Genomic DNA, 14,636 nt, shown 5'->3' with positions numbered 1-14,636 from the left:
AAAAGGGAAATTTTTGAAATATTTTTCCACAGTGACCTCACTTCTTTCATCTCACTATTGTTAAAGAATGTGTAATTCAGAGTTCTTAGCAAAGAAAAGTTCAGCTAGGAAATATGGAAAGTAATTAAGGGCTTTTTATGTGTATGTGAGACAGAGTCTCACTGCCACTTCAGGCTAGAGTGCAGTGGTGCAATCTCAGCTCATTGCAGCCTCCGCCTCCTCGGTTCAAGGGATTATTGTGCCTCTGCCTCCCGAGTGGCTGGGATTACAGGAATGCACCACCACGCCCAGCTAATTTTTGTATTTTTAGCAGAGATGGGGTTTCATCACGTTGGCCAGGCTGGTCTCAAACTCCTGAGCTCAAGCGATCCGCTGCCTTGGCCTCCCAAAGTGCTGGGATTACAGATGCAAGCCATTGTGCCTGGCCCAGTTTACAATATTTTGTTACAGCACCTGAACTAAGACAATAATGCTTTTAGATATTAAAATAATTTTCTGTGCCCACAATAGATGGCCACCTAGTTTCTCCTATACTTCCTAAAACATAGACCAAACTGAACCAACCCAATTTTCTGCATGAAACCAGTGCTTCCCTATGACTTAATTTTTGCTTATATTCTTTCCTATGACCTGTTTCCCTGACTTTTCTACCTAAGAAAACCTACACACTAAAAAAGGTATATCTGGCCAGGTGTGGTGGCTCACCCTGCAATCGCAGGCCTTTGGGAAGATGAAGTGGGCAGATCACCTTAAGGTCAGGAATTCGAGATCAGGGTGGCCAACATGGTGAAACCCTGCCTCTACTAAAAATAAAAAAAATTAGCTGGGTGTGGTGACACGCACCTATAATCCCAGCTACTGAGCAGGCTGAGGCAGGAGAATCACTTGAACCTGGGAGATGGAAGTTGCAGTGAGCCGAGATCACACCACTGTACTCCAACCAGGGAGAAGCTGTATCTTCTTCAAAGCCTTTCCTAATCATGTCAATGCAATCTGATCTTCCAAATCTCTGATAACCTCTCTTTAATAACGATTACTTCCATGAGTTCCAAATATCATGAACAGCCATAATTTGTAAGGATACAAGCAAATTTTGCATAATACAAATGTACTATTTGACTGTCAGTTCTAAGAACCAGATCTGAGTTGGAATCATCCATTTGCTCAACATAGTTTTTAGATACTATGCAAGGCATCAGAGATAAGAATGATACTCATACTTTAAAAGAGGAAGAAGATAAGATGAATGAAAAAGGAGGAAGAAAAAGGAAGGGAGGAAGAGAAAGCAAAAGGAAGAAAGATCAGCACCACTGGAAGGTAGAAGAAAAAAGAAAGGAGGGGGAAGAAGAAGGAAGCAGTAGTAGTATACTGATGACAAATTGTTATGCAGCTGTAAAGTGTAAAATATTTATAAGGCTCTTTATAATCATTAATATAGAAGAGATTTAAAATATCTTAGAGTTAAGGCATATTTTCCTTAATATAACAACAAAACCAACTGCCTTCAATACCTCTACTCGGATATCTAATGGACATTTCAAATTTAACATGTCCAAAACAGAACTCTTGATTTTACCACCCGTTACCCTCTCCAATTTCTGAGTTTTCCTTTTCTTAATAATTGGCATTATCATTCCCTTAGCTTCTCAGGCTTAAAATTTAGGAGTCATTCTTTATTAACCTCTCTCAAACCCAACAAGTCAATCCAACTCTGAGACCTGTGAGCTCTACTTTCAATAAATATTCCAAGTCCAACCACTTTTCACCACTGTCCCTCTCTGGAACCACTGAAAAACTTCCTAACTGGATCCCTTGACTCATACATTTGCCCTCTGAGTTTGCCCATAGACTAATTTTCCAACTAGAGTATGAGTAAGCCCTTTAAAATCTTAATTCAGGTCGTATCTCTGCTGTACAAAAGATTCTAGTTTTCCCTTAACACCGAAACCAAAGGAAAATTACAATTTGACTACAAGAACATAACGGCCTTTTCAATAAAGAATCCTAAAAACAACTAATATTACTCTGAATGTTTCAGAAAAAATTTGGTGAAGAAATGGAAAGAGTAAAACTTATAAAAGAGGAAGTAATGGAATTACTTGCAGATGATTGTGACATGAGTCTGCTTGAGGAAAAAAAAAAAGAATTACTCGCAGATAATAAACCAAAAATAAGAACCAAAGGCAACACTAAGAGCTGAAGATAACTGAAAACAGCCTACCAACAAGTCAATTTTAGATGGCCTGAACAAATTTATACACAAATTCTTACTATACAGAAATAAACAAGTTAAAAAACAGTAAACAAAGATTCCATATCAATCTAACGACAAAAAGGACAAAACTCCTAGGAATAAACTTACTAAGAAATACTTAGTAGGAAAAAAACTAAAAAATAAAAAACATAAAAAGATTGTCTTTGCATAAATACAACAAATTCTACTCTTGTATAGGCAAATTCAGTATCATAAACTTAATTCTGCATCAATCTGAAAATATAATACAATCTCAACCAAAAAAATAACACAATGTTATTTTTTTGAAGAACTAGATGAACTGATTCTAAAGTTTATGTGGAAAAATAAAAAGCCAGGAAAATCCTGAGAATCATAATAATGAAAATGAACTACCTCGGTCAGGAATGGTGGTTCATGCTTGCAATCCCCACACTTTGAGAGGCTGAGGCAGGCGGATCACCTGAGGTCAGAAGTTTGAGAACAGCTTGGCCAACATGGTGAAACCCCATTTCTTTCTTTTTTTCTTATTGGAGACAGAGTTTTGCTATTGTTGCCCAGGCTGGAGTGCAACGGCACAATCTTGGCTCACTGCAACCTCTACCTCCCAGGTTCAAGCAATTTTCCTGCCTCAGCCTCCAGAGTGGCTGAGACTACAGGCATGCACCACCATACTCAACTAATTTTGTATTTTTAGTAGAGAGGGGGTTTCTCCATGTTGGTTAGACTAGTCTTCAATTCCCAACCCTAGGTGATCCACCCACCTCGGCCACCCAAAGTGCTAGGATTATAGGCGTGAGCCATCATACCAGGCCTGAAAACCCCATTTCTATCAAAAATACAAAAATTAGCTAAGCGTCATGGCGAGTACCTGTAGTCCCAGCTACTCGGGAGGCTGAGACAGGAGAACTGCTTGAACCTGAGAGGTAGAGGTTGCAGTGAGCTATCACGCCACTGTACTCCAGCCTGGGTGACAGCAAGACTCTGTCTCAAAAACAAACAAACAAAAACGAAGGGACTACTTCTACAAGTTAATAACTTTAAATCTACATAATTAAGATATATTGGCGAATGAACAAACAGATCAACTACATCAAACAGGAAGTCCAGAAATAAATCAAAATAAATATGGCAGTTTACTTGATAAAGGAGGCATTTCTAATCAATAAGTAAAAAATAAATTAGCTATTAGGATAACTGGGTATGTATCTGGAAAAAAAAAAGTTACCTATTTCATTCCTTTCATCTAAATAATTTTCTGGTAGAAAAACTTAAATGTACAATACTAAGTTATGAAGCATGAAAAAAGCAGTTTTCAAAGTATAACACAACACCTAGTAACTGTAAAAGATCAATAAACTTTACCATATGAAAAAAGAATTCTGCTCAGAAAATAAGCAGGCCGGGTGAGGTGGCTCACATCTGTAATTCTAGCACTTCGGGAAGCTGAGGTGGGCAGATCACCTGAGGTTAGGACCAGCCTGGACAAAACGGTGAAACCTTGTCTCCACTAAAAACCAAAAGTTAGCCAGGCATGGTGGTACACACTTGTAATCCCAGCTAGAAGGGAGGCTAAGTAAGGCAGGAGAATTGCTTGAACCTGCGAGATGGAGGTTGAGGTAAGCCGAGATTGGGCTAGTCCAGCCTGGATGACAGAGCACAACTCTGTCTCAAATAAACAAACAAACACACAAACAAGCATAACAAAAACGATGAAGTGAAGATAAACAAAAAAAATCTTGTGACTCATTTTACAATGAGATAGTTTTTTTTATATAAAATATGCTACACATTAGTTAATGACCAAAATATACATAATAGGGATAAAGGGAAAAGATCTGAGCAGTCAGAGAAAAGATAAACAAATGGCTATCAAACACTTGAAGGAAAGCTCAGCCTTACTAACAAAAGTAATAGAAAATAAAACCAAGAGAATCTCTTTGCACCTATCAGACTGGTAGAAATTATCTAAATGTATAGTATGTTGGTAGAAATGTTAGAAAATAGAAGCTTAATCTTGGATTGCAGGTACAACCATAAATTGGCTCAGCCTCCATAGAAAGTTAACTTTGTTTCTGTTTATAACATAACCAAAATCATAAACCTATATAACCCATGAACTAGCAGTTCTAACTTTTAGAATGTTTTCCTACATTTCCTAAATCTATGTGTTAAATGTATAAAGATTTCTGTAATATCACTAGAAAGAGTTTAAGACAATGTTGATCATTAGGAAGCTGGGGAAATATATTACATATATGCAGATAAAATAATATTCTGGGGCAGACATGATGTCTCATGCCTGTAACACCGGCTATGTTAGGAGGCCGAGGCAGGATAGCCTGAGCCCAGGAGTTTGACACCAGCCTGGGCAACATGGCAAAATCCCATCTCTACAAAAGATTTTTTTTTTTTTTTTTTTTTTTGAGACAGAGTTTCGCTCGTTACCCAGGCTGGAGTGCAATGGCGCGATCTCGGCTCACCACAACCTCTGCCTCCTGGGTTCAGGCAATTCTCCTGCCTCAGCCTCCCGAGTAGCTGGGATTACAGGCATGCGCCACCATGCCCAGCTAATTTTTGTATTGTTAGTAGAGACGGGGTTTCACCATGTTGACTAGGATGGTCTCGATCTCTTGACCTCGTGATCCACCCGCCTCAGCCTCCCAAAGTGCTGGGATTACAGGCTTGAGCCACCGCGCCCGGCCAGATTTTTTTTAAATTAGGCAGGTATAGTTGCACCTGCCAGTAGTCCCAGCTGCTCAGGAGGCTGAGGTGGGAGAACTGCTTGAGGCTGGGAGGTGGAGGTTGGAGTAAGCCAAGATCACGTCACTGTAGTCCAGCTTACGTAACAGAGCCAGACCCTGTCTCAAAGATGATAATAATATTCTGAAGTTACTTTTACAAAATGAATAGCCAAGCATGGTGGTGTGCAGTGGCTCATGCCTGTAATCCCAACAGTTTGGGAGGCCAAGATGGGAAGAGCACTTGACAGCAGGAGTTTGAGAACAGACTGGGCAACACAACAAAACGCTATCTCTACTAAATAAATAAATAAATAAATAAAATAAAATAAAATAAGCAAGTTGGGCACGGTCACATATGCCTATAGTCCTAGCTACCTGGGAGGTTGGAGCAGGAGAATCACTTAAGCCAGTAGTTCAAGGCTGCAGTGAGCAATGATTGTGCCAATGCACTCCAGCTTGAATAAGGAGACCCTGTCCCTTTTTTTTTTTTTTAAAGAATGAACTGTTTTTATATACTGAATTTGAAAATCTCTAAGATAGATGGCAAAAACAAAGTATAGAACAGCGTGTTTAACGTGTTATCATTGTGCAGAACGTATCACGTAACGGTTAAAAGCTTGGCCAAGTGAAGAGTAAGTGACTCAGTCATGCACAACTTGTTATCTATGCCTCAGGTTTCATCATCTGTCAAAATTGGGTCCAATAATATCCACCTTCTAAAGGCTCAAAAATTTGTCCTAGGATAACAACTTGTATAAATCAATGAACAGAAGTAAAAAATAAGAAGAAAAATAAGACTTTTAGAAAAAACACATGTAACAACTACGACAGAGAGAGGTGACATATTCAAAATAAGTAACTTTTACAAATAAATAGAAAACCATACACAGACTGAATAAATATCAAACTAATACAATTAATAAATGGAAAGAAACTCATTCACCAATTAACTAAGAAATAAAACTAAAGCAACATCAAGACTGACAAAGATCTAAGTGACGTTAAGAACCTACAGATGCTTGAGAAAGGCATTCTCATATGGTGTGGCTACAAGTGTAAACTGATGATGCACCCTTTTGTATACTGATATGAGCTACTGATTAAAATCAACCTATTTTACTTTTAAGAGTTCATGAATAACTAATGGGACAAGTGTGCAAAGATGCTGCCTGTACAGTTTTTCTATAACATTAATGTCAACAAAGATTTAAATTATTGCCTCTTATCATTTTTTTAAAATACATTTTTGAAATGTACTCATGTTTTAGTGAAAACCAATTACAGAATACTATTTACACAGTGTAAAATATGTATTCATATTTATATTTCTATAAATGTGAATTTTATACATGTGTATTTACTGTATTCATGAAAAGTCCTGGAAGGCCATCACCACAGTATCAGAGGAAATCCAACCACATGGGAATATTGTTTTTTAGTACTATGTAAATTTTTCTTTCTTAACAATGACTTTCCCTTTACAACGTTACCAGAAAAAATAATATATTTATATTTGGGGATACAACTTATATACTGGCTTACATATAAAAGAAGACTTCAATCAACAAGGCTATAAATTAATAAAATCTTTCCCAGTGAGTTTAACAGAAAAGACAAAAAACCTGAAAGAAATAGCACAAGAAGGGCTGGGTGCGGTGGCTCATGCCTATAACTCCATCACTTTGGGAGACCAAGGTAGGCAGATTCACCGAGGTCAGGAGTTCGAGATCAGCCTGTCCAACACAGAGAAACCTCGAATCTACTGAAAATATAAAATTAGCTGGACGTGGTGGTGCATGCCTGTAATCCCAGTTACTCTGGGGGCTGAGGCAGGAGTATCACTTGAACCTGGGAGGCGGAGGTTTTGGTGAACCAAGATCGTGCCACTGCACTTCAGCCTGGGCAACAGAGCAAAACTCCGTCTCAAAAAAAACAGAGGCTGAGGTGGGTGGATCACGAGGTCAAGAGATCGAGACCATCCTGGTCAACATGGTGAAACCCCGTCTCTACGAAAAATACAAAAAATTAGCTGGGCATGGTGGCACGTGCCTGTAATCCCAGCTACTCAGGAGGCTGAGGCAGGAGAATTGCCTGAACCCAGGAGGCGGAGGTTGCGGTGAGCCGAGATCGCGCCATTGCACTCCAGCCTGGGTAACGAGAGCGAAACTCCGCCTCAAAAAAAAAAAAAAAATAGCACAGGAAGGAGTTTTGTGCATTGGAGGAAGTAGCACAAGTTTCAAACAGTTAAGACTAATTTTAAGTTGATCTCAAGAATCCTTTAGTCTGTGCAAATGAGGGCAATCTTCTATCCTTTCGGTTGCTGTTTCCTAACACATTCAGTAACTTAAAGATAACAGCTCTCCAGACCATAACAAATTCCTTCAATGACCATGATAAATGTACCAATGGTAAGATAAACTATTTAATGATGAGACCATCAAAATAAAACATCTGCTGTTACAGAGTCAAGTGTTTCCAATATTCAGAGACAGATTTTATGTCACACAGGTCTCTAAAATATGAAACCAGTAAGTACCCAATAATGACTACTTATGAATTCCACTGTATTAGGATATGATTCACTGTTTAGGACAGCAATTCAAAATATTCAATTCTATAGGAAGCACACTATTAAAATATAGGTCACCTTTCTGATTTTTTTTTTATTTTAAAGATATGGTCTCCCTCTGTCATCTAGGCTAGAGTGCAGTAGCATGATCATAGCTCACTGAAGTCTCGACCTCCTGGGCTCAAGCAATCCTCCCACCTCAGCCACCTGAGTAGCTGAAACTACAGGTGTACGCCACCACACCCAGCAAGTTTGTGTATTTTCTGTAGGGATGAGGTTTCATCATGTTTTGGCTGGTCTTCAATTACTGGTTTCAAGTGATCCACCTGTCTCAGCCTCCCAAAGTGCTAGGATTACAAGCAAGAGCCACTACGCCCAGCCTTAGGTTACCTTTCTATATACAGTCAGTCATAGGAATTAACATTTGATTTTGCATTCTAAAAACAAGCCTATGTTTTATACTTCCAGAGTTCAATTTATTCAAAATTTGCTTATCTTGCCGGTAATTAAGTTCTAGTAACTGTATGTTTAAAAAATTTAACAAATCCACATGCAATGTGATATAGTTTGGCTGTATCTCCACCCAAGTCTCATATTGAATTACATCACCCATAATTCCTATTGTTGTGCGAGGGACCTGGAGGGAAATGACTGAATCATGGTTTCCCCCATACTGTTCTTATGGTAATGAGTAAGTCTCATGAGATCTGATGGTTTTATAAGGAGAAACCTCTTTCACTTAGTTCTCATTCTTTCTTTGCCTGCCACCATCCACATTAACATGTGACATGCTACGACTTGCCTTCCACCATGATTGTGAGGTCTCCCCAGTCACAAGGAACTGAGTCCAATTAAACCTTTGTCCTTGGTAAACTGCCCAGTCTTGGGTATGTCTTTATCAGCAATATAAAAATAGACTAATACACAAGGTAACAACAACAAATTTCAATCACATTTAGTTGTAACATTGAATATCTTAATACTTACCTGTCCTTCCCTTGAAAATTTAAAGGGTGGTTTATGTTTAATAACACTTGTTGCAAGCCTTAGGAGTCCTGTAAGCCCATCATCTTCTACATTACCATCCTGATGATCAAGGATCTCTCTACTACAATAAAAAAAAGAAAAAAAAACACACACACACACAAGCAAGATAGTTCACACAATTATGTCTTTCATCTTTCCTTGACAATATAAATGTCAATTTCACATCAAATTTTACCTTCGAATACAGTCAGCCAAATGTCTTGCCAGAGCATCTAAGTCGAGGAGCGTTGTCTTAATACAAAAAGAAAGTAAAAATTCAAATATAGATTTTGAGGTTTTACCAAACATAAAGTATTAAAACAAAACCATTTCCTCACAGGTAACAATAATTTAGTTCTCCTGAATTCAAAAATTAAGTTATAAACATAATACACCTACTCCTTATCTATACATTATATCAATTAATGAAATTAGTCTTAAACATACCACTGATCATCCTACAAAAAGGAATGAATGGAATGTTGATAACTGTGAAAGTCACAGTAATCTATTGCAAAGACACTCAAGTTTGTCTTTTTTTAAATGACTTTTTTGAGATGTAATTCCGATACAATTCAAGGTTTGCTTTTAACAATACCTTTAAACTAGACTTTTAACAATAAACTGAATTTTACAGTTCATTCCAAAACAACTATACTTCTCATTATAACTCAGCAGCAGCATTAAAATAGACTTCACAAAATATAACCTGAGTTTCCTCAAAGAAACCCAAATCTCTGAAAAGGAAAATTACTTTATAAGCAAGCAAGATCAGATTCCTATTTTAGCTTAAATGGTCAAGCCCAGGGTTGTTTGCTTTTTTAAAGTACAATGTTTACTTGGCATCAGTACTTTAATTAACAATAAGAATATTCAAAGTTGCTCAATACTAATTTTTGTAATTATTTCTCAAATGAAAAGTTCTGAGGTTAAGAATTCAGGTATTAACTAAAAAGTAGAAAGTATAAACACAACAGAACTTCTAAATGTAAAGTGAACATATTAAACTTTCATTTAAATACATTTAAAAATTTAAGAAAAATGTGTCCTAGATATTTCAAAGGATCTTCTTTATGTGTTTCCCATTTTATTCCGAATTAACAACTTAGACAAATTTTAGTTTACTCAATTTATGTACACTGAAAAAAAGCAAACAATATTTTTTTCCCAAGACAGAGTCTTGCTCGATCACCAGGCTGGAGTACAGTCGTGCAATCTCAGCTGACTGCAACCTCCGCCCACTGGAATCAAGCGATTCTCCTGCCTCAGCCTCCCAAGTAGCTGGCACTACAGGGACATGCCACCATGCCCAGTGATTTTTGTATTTTTAGTAGAGATGGGGTTTCACCATGTTGGCCAGCACAGTTTCATTCTCTTGACCTCGTGATCTGCCCACCTCGGCCTCCCAAAGTGCTGGGATTACAGATGTGAGCCGTGCCTGGCCTGAAATTTACTTGTTTTAATCATTACTTTGTTTGAATGGAAATGTCAGTAGATCAGCAAAAACTGACAGTGTTTCTTCATATTAAAGTAACTTCTATTTGAACTGCAATTTTATTTTACATATTTGGGACTTCAAACTACATAGGAAGATGTATTTTTAATTTTAAAATCTAAATTTCCAATGGGAAATTTAATAAGATGTTACATCCACAAAACTTATTGAGGAACAACAAGAAACTATGTATGGATACCAGATGAAGATGTTTCAGCTAAGGTCAGAGTAAAAACACAAAAGGAATCAGAATAAGGTAGAAAAGCATGAATACAGAAGAGACATGACACTACCAACTACCTATAGATTAATAAAGTACATTTAAGATGGATAAAGTCATGAACATGTCATAATTCATATTAACAAGAATAGACTATACAGAATAGCATATAATTTTCTGAACATACCTGACTAGCGTCCTTTATATGTATGTTGTCAACTAATTTGCATAACAACCAAAAATACTCTTTACATCCAGGTTTTAACATTGGTTCTTCCTCATAATCATCTACCTATTAAGAAAATTTTATGCTTTGTGAAAACATTTTAAAAATTAAAATTATAATACATTTAAGAAACTAAAGGCTTTATGAAATAAATTCCTAAACAGTATTCAAAATCTTTTAAAAAATGGAGAGTACATACTTAGTTTCTGTAAAATCAGAATAACCAGGCACATAAATGACTAACGTTAAGAACTCTTAGGAAAATATTAGTCTCAAATTACTGACATTTGGAAAAGATATGAATGAGGAAAATAATGTAAATCCAACAAGACATTGACTTTCTGGGATTAGTAAAAAGTCTTTAATAAAAGGCTCTACATTTATTATGTAGCAGAAGCATTTTACAAGACTTGTGTATCATAAAACTAAAAAAACTGACTTACTAGAGAGTTCCATTTATACTTTTTTAATCAGTCAACTTATTAAAACAAGGCTCAGAACCCAGTGAGAACAAATGCTGTTTCTAAAATAGAGTACCCATCAGAGAGACCACAAGGCTGAAATCAGTCTCTTCCTAGTAGTAACATGGACACAGTATGTCATGATGCTGTCACTTTAAGAAGTATTAAGAAGTATGTAACTATTATTCTCTTGGTAAAAATCACATACAGTAGTTTAATGCTCAAAAATTTAAGGAACTTGGGACAAACAAAATTTCAAAAATAGAAACTGCTTCTAAACACAATAAAATCTTACCCTAATAGGTTTGAGTGCTTGAGCATCAGGAAGAAATTTCAATAATGTTGAGGCAGCCAATAGCAGAAAAGAACGATTGATTGAGTCTCCTCCATCCAGCCCTGACAGGGATAACTTATAGAGTCCATTGCATGATTCATGACGAACTGCAGTCTAGATGAAAAAGAAAGTTCGAAAGACAGTCTTAGTTAGTATTAAAAAGCTAATGTTAATATGTCAGCAGAAATAATTTTAGGTGATTTTAAATACACCTCCCAGGCAAGCCTGTAATCCCAGCAATTTGAGAGACTTAGGCAGGAGGATAACCTGAGGCCAGGAGTCTGAGACCAGCCTGTCCAATATGGCAAAACGCTGTCATTACAAAAAAATACAAAAATCAACTGGGTGGTGTGGTGTGTGCCTGTAGTCCCAGCTACTCTGGAGACGGGCACAAGAATTGCTTGAACCAGGGAGGGAGAGTCTGCAGTGAGCCAGTATGTCACTGCTCCCCAGCCTGGATGGCAGAAACAAGATTATGCCTCATAAAAATAATAAATACAATGTTCTAACCCCATACATATATACGTAAATTACACATGATGAAGTACTTCAAAGTATACCATAATATATACAGTGTTTTAGAAATCCTAAAGCATGGCCATAAAAACAGAAACAGAACAAAATGAGCACAAGAACAGGTAAATACAAAGAAGAAATGAGCGAAGGATACTTAGAATCACTTAAGTTATTTACAAGACAGTAAGAGGATAAAATATTTTCAGAACTAGAAGTAATACAGAAGCAACTTAAATGAGAATATTCTACAGATTGTAAGGAAATTGTCCAAATTTGAAAATGATTACCTGAGACAGGACAAAAACGCACACGGCACTAAATCCAGAGCTAATTTTTTTTTTTTAAGACAGTCTTGCTCTGTCATGTCCAGGCTAGAGTGCAGTGGCATGATCTTGACTCACCACAACCTCCATCTCCTGGGTTTAGGCGATTCTCCTGCCTCAGCTTCCTGAGTAGCTGGGACTGTAGGTGTGTGTCAGCACGCCCAGCAATTTTTTTTGTATTTTTAGTGTTTTAATTAGTATTTTTCTATTTTTTATATTTTCGTCATGTTGGCCAGGCTGGTCTCACACACATGACCTCAAATGATCCACCTGCCTCAGCTTCCCAAAGTGCTGGGATTATAGGTGTCGGCCGTTGTGCCCAGCCAGAGCTAACATTATTAGACAAGGGAAATTTTAAAAATAAGTGACTTTGGAACTAAACATATTAGTGTGTATTTCTACTATTTCACTTAGGAATAGGAGGCGAGTAATGTCAAGATATTGCTAATAAAAATTATACTGGCTTCAGTGTCAACACAGAAAGCAAAATACATTTATTTGTAGTCTCTATTGGCTCTATTTGTACTTAAATAGAAAATGCAGGCTGGGTGCAGTGGCTCATGCCTGTAATCCCAAGCAGTTTGGGAGGCTGAAGCAGGAGTATTACATGAAACCAGGCGTTCAAGACCACTCTGGGCAACAAAGTGAGATCTCGTCTCCACAAAAAAGTTAAAAAACTAGCTGGGCATGGTGATGTGCACCTGTGGTCCCAGCTACTTGAGAGACAGATGCCAGAGGATCGCTTAATCCCAGGAGGCTGAGGCTGTAGGGAGCCACAACTGCACCACTGCACTGCAGCCTCGACGATACAGAGAACAGGGAGACTCTGTCTCTGCAAGAAAAAAAAAAAAGGCAATAGAACTTTTCTAAAACATACATTACCAAAATAAATTCTCAAGCCCTTCCTACCATCTGGGAAAAAAAGTTCCTTTTTATTAATCCAAAGCAATATAATCATTCTATAAACATTTCAGAAAAAATATAAATGCTACATAATATATAATAGTCAAAAGTTCTTAAACACTGTACATAGTTCAAACCATAGCTTAAAGTCTAATCCTAGACCTTAAAGGATTAAGCAGATAATGTGATTTATTTGTGGAATCATGCATATTTGCTTCCATCAGCTTTTATTTATTATCGATACTAATAACATGAAAACATAAGAAGTAACAGTACTAACCTTCCATCTTTATCTTACCTCAGGAATAAGGAGAGTCAATTTCTTTAGCCAATCTTGTAAATGATCACTATCAGCAAGGCTAGATTTCACTAAAGAACAGCAATGAGCCCAACTCACCAAGAGCCACATTGAATAATGTGAAACTAAAGAAAAATGAGAAAACGGTTCACTATAAAGGTTTGTACCAAAATAAAAACACAATGTTCATTATTAAAGATAAAATATATCAATACGTTATTTAAGTTTTTATTTATTAAAAGTTAACATTGTGGAATCCTTACCTTCATGTCTAGACCTGTGATCAGACTGAGCTTTTAAAACTCTGTAACAAAGTAAAAACACACCACCGCCAATTAAATTCAGCAATGAATCAAAAATAATTCAATTTATTGACATATATCCTTTAAGGTTATCACTTCCCCCCAAAAATGAAAGGGTTGTGTGTGTCTGTGTGTGTTTTTAAAGACAGGAGACAGAGTCTCCCTCAGTTGTCGGGGAATAACGGGGGAGGAAGAGGGGGGAAATGGGGGTGTGAGAGAGAGAGAGAGAGTGTGTGTGTCTGTGTGTCTCTCTGTGTGTCTCTCTCTCTCTCTCTCTCTGTGTGTGTGTGTGTGTGTGTGTGTGTGTGTGTTTTAAAAACATGAGACAGGGTCTTACTCTGTTGCCCAGGCTGGAGTGCAGTGGCATGATCATAGCTCACTGCAGCCTTGACCTCCCAGGTTTAAGCAATCTCCCACCTCAGCCTCCCTATAGCTGGGACTACAGGCATGTGCCACCACACCCAGCTAATTTTTGCAAAAGAGATTTTAAGAGAGTTCCATTATTTATTTTTTCTATCTTCTTTATCATTTATTTAAAGACTCACTGGTAAGTCAAACTCATTGAAGAAGAGAGTAGAATAATGGTTACCAGAGGCTGAGGGTAGAGTAGGGGGGTGTCGAGCAGAGGGTATGAGTCAAAGGGTACAAAATTTCAATAGAGCAGGAAGTTCTGAAATCTATTATACAGCAGGGTATCTAGTTCTAGTCAATAAAAATGTTTTCAAAATAAAAAACTAACCAAATAAAAGAATTATTGATAACATCTTATTATAGCAAATACCAAATGATTTCAGATTTAATAAAATTTGAATGAATACAATGTTGACTGAAATAAACCCTCAAGAAGTACTCATGATTTTATTACTAAAAAGATGTGCAAGACAAACACGTAGGTTATAATAATTTAGGGTTTAAACTTAAGAGTCCTTTAAAAATTATAAAATCTGAATCATGAGGGTCAATTATGAGGGTCTAATCATGAGGGT

General features: G+C 37.1%; 1 protein-coding gene across 3 annotated transcripts in view; it reads right to left on the bottom strand.

Moving 5' to 3' along the window:
• The window catches only part of USP34 (ubiquitin specific peptidase 34), a 301,960-nt gene that overhangs the window by 86,715 nt on the left and 200,609 nt on the right, over positions 1 to 14,636 (bottom strand). For all 3 annotated transcript variants that reach the window (XM_039476272.2, XM_074399446.1, XM_074399451.1), the window contains exons 36-41: positions 13,612 to 13,652; positions 13,349 to 13,473; positions 11,270 to 11,422; positions 10,475 to 10,579; positions 8,769 to 8,824; positions 8,534 to 8,654 (exon numbers count right to left, since the gene is read on the bottom strand). In XM_039476272.2, the coding sequence (XP_039332206.1) occupies positions 8,534 to 8,654; positions 8,769 to 8,824; positions 10,475 to 10,579; positions 11,270 to 11,422; positions 13,349 to 13,473; positions 13,612 to 13,652 (601 nt within the window). The remainder of the gene's footprint in view (positions 1 to 8,533; positions 8,655 to 8,768; positions 8,825 to 10,474; positions 10,580 to 11,269; positions 11,423 to 13,348; positions 13,474 to 13,611; positions 13,653 to 14,636) is intronic.

Source organism: Saimiri boliviensis, chromosome 1, assembly GCF_048565385.1.
Source record: "Saimiri boliviensis isolate mSaiBol1 chromosome 1, mSaiBol1.pri, whole genome shotgun sequence".
Lineage (NCBI taxonomy): Eukaryota > Metazoa > Chordata > Mammalia > Primates > Cebidae > Saimiri > Saimiri boliviensis.
Note: the sequence above shows the minus strand (reverse complement) of the source record. Positions and strands in the feature narration are given on the sequence as shown.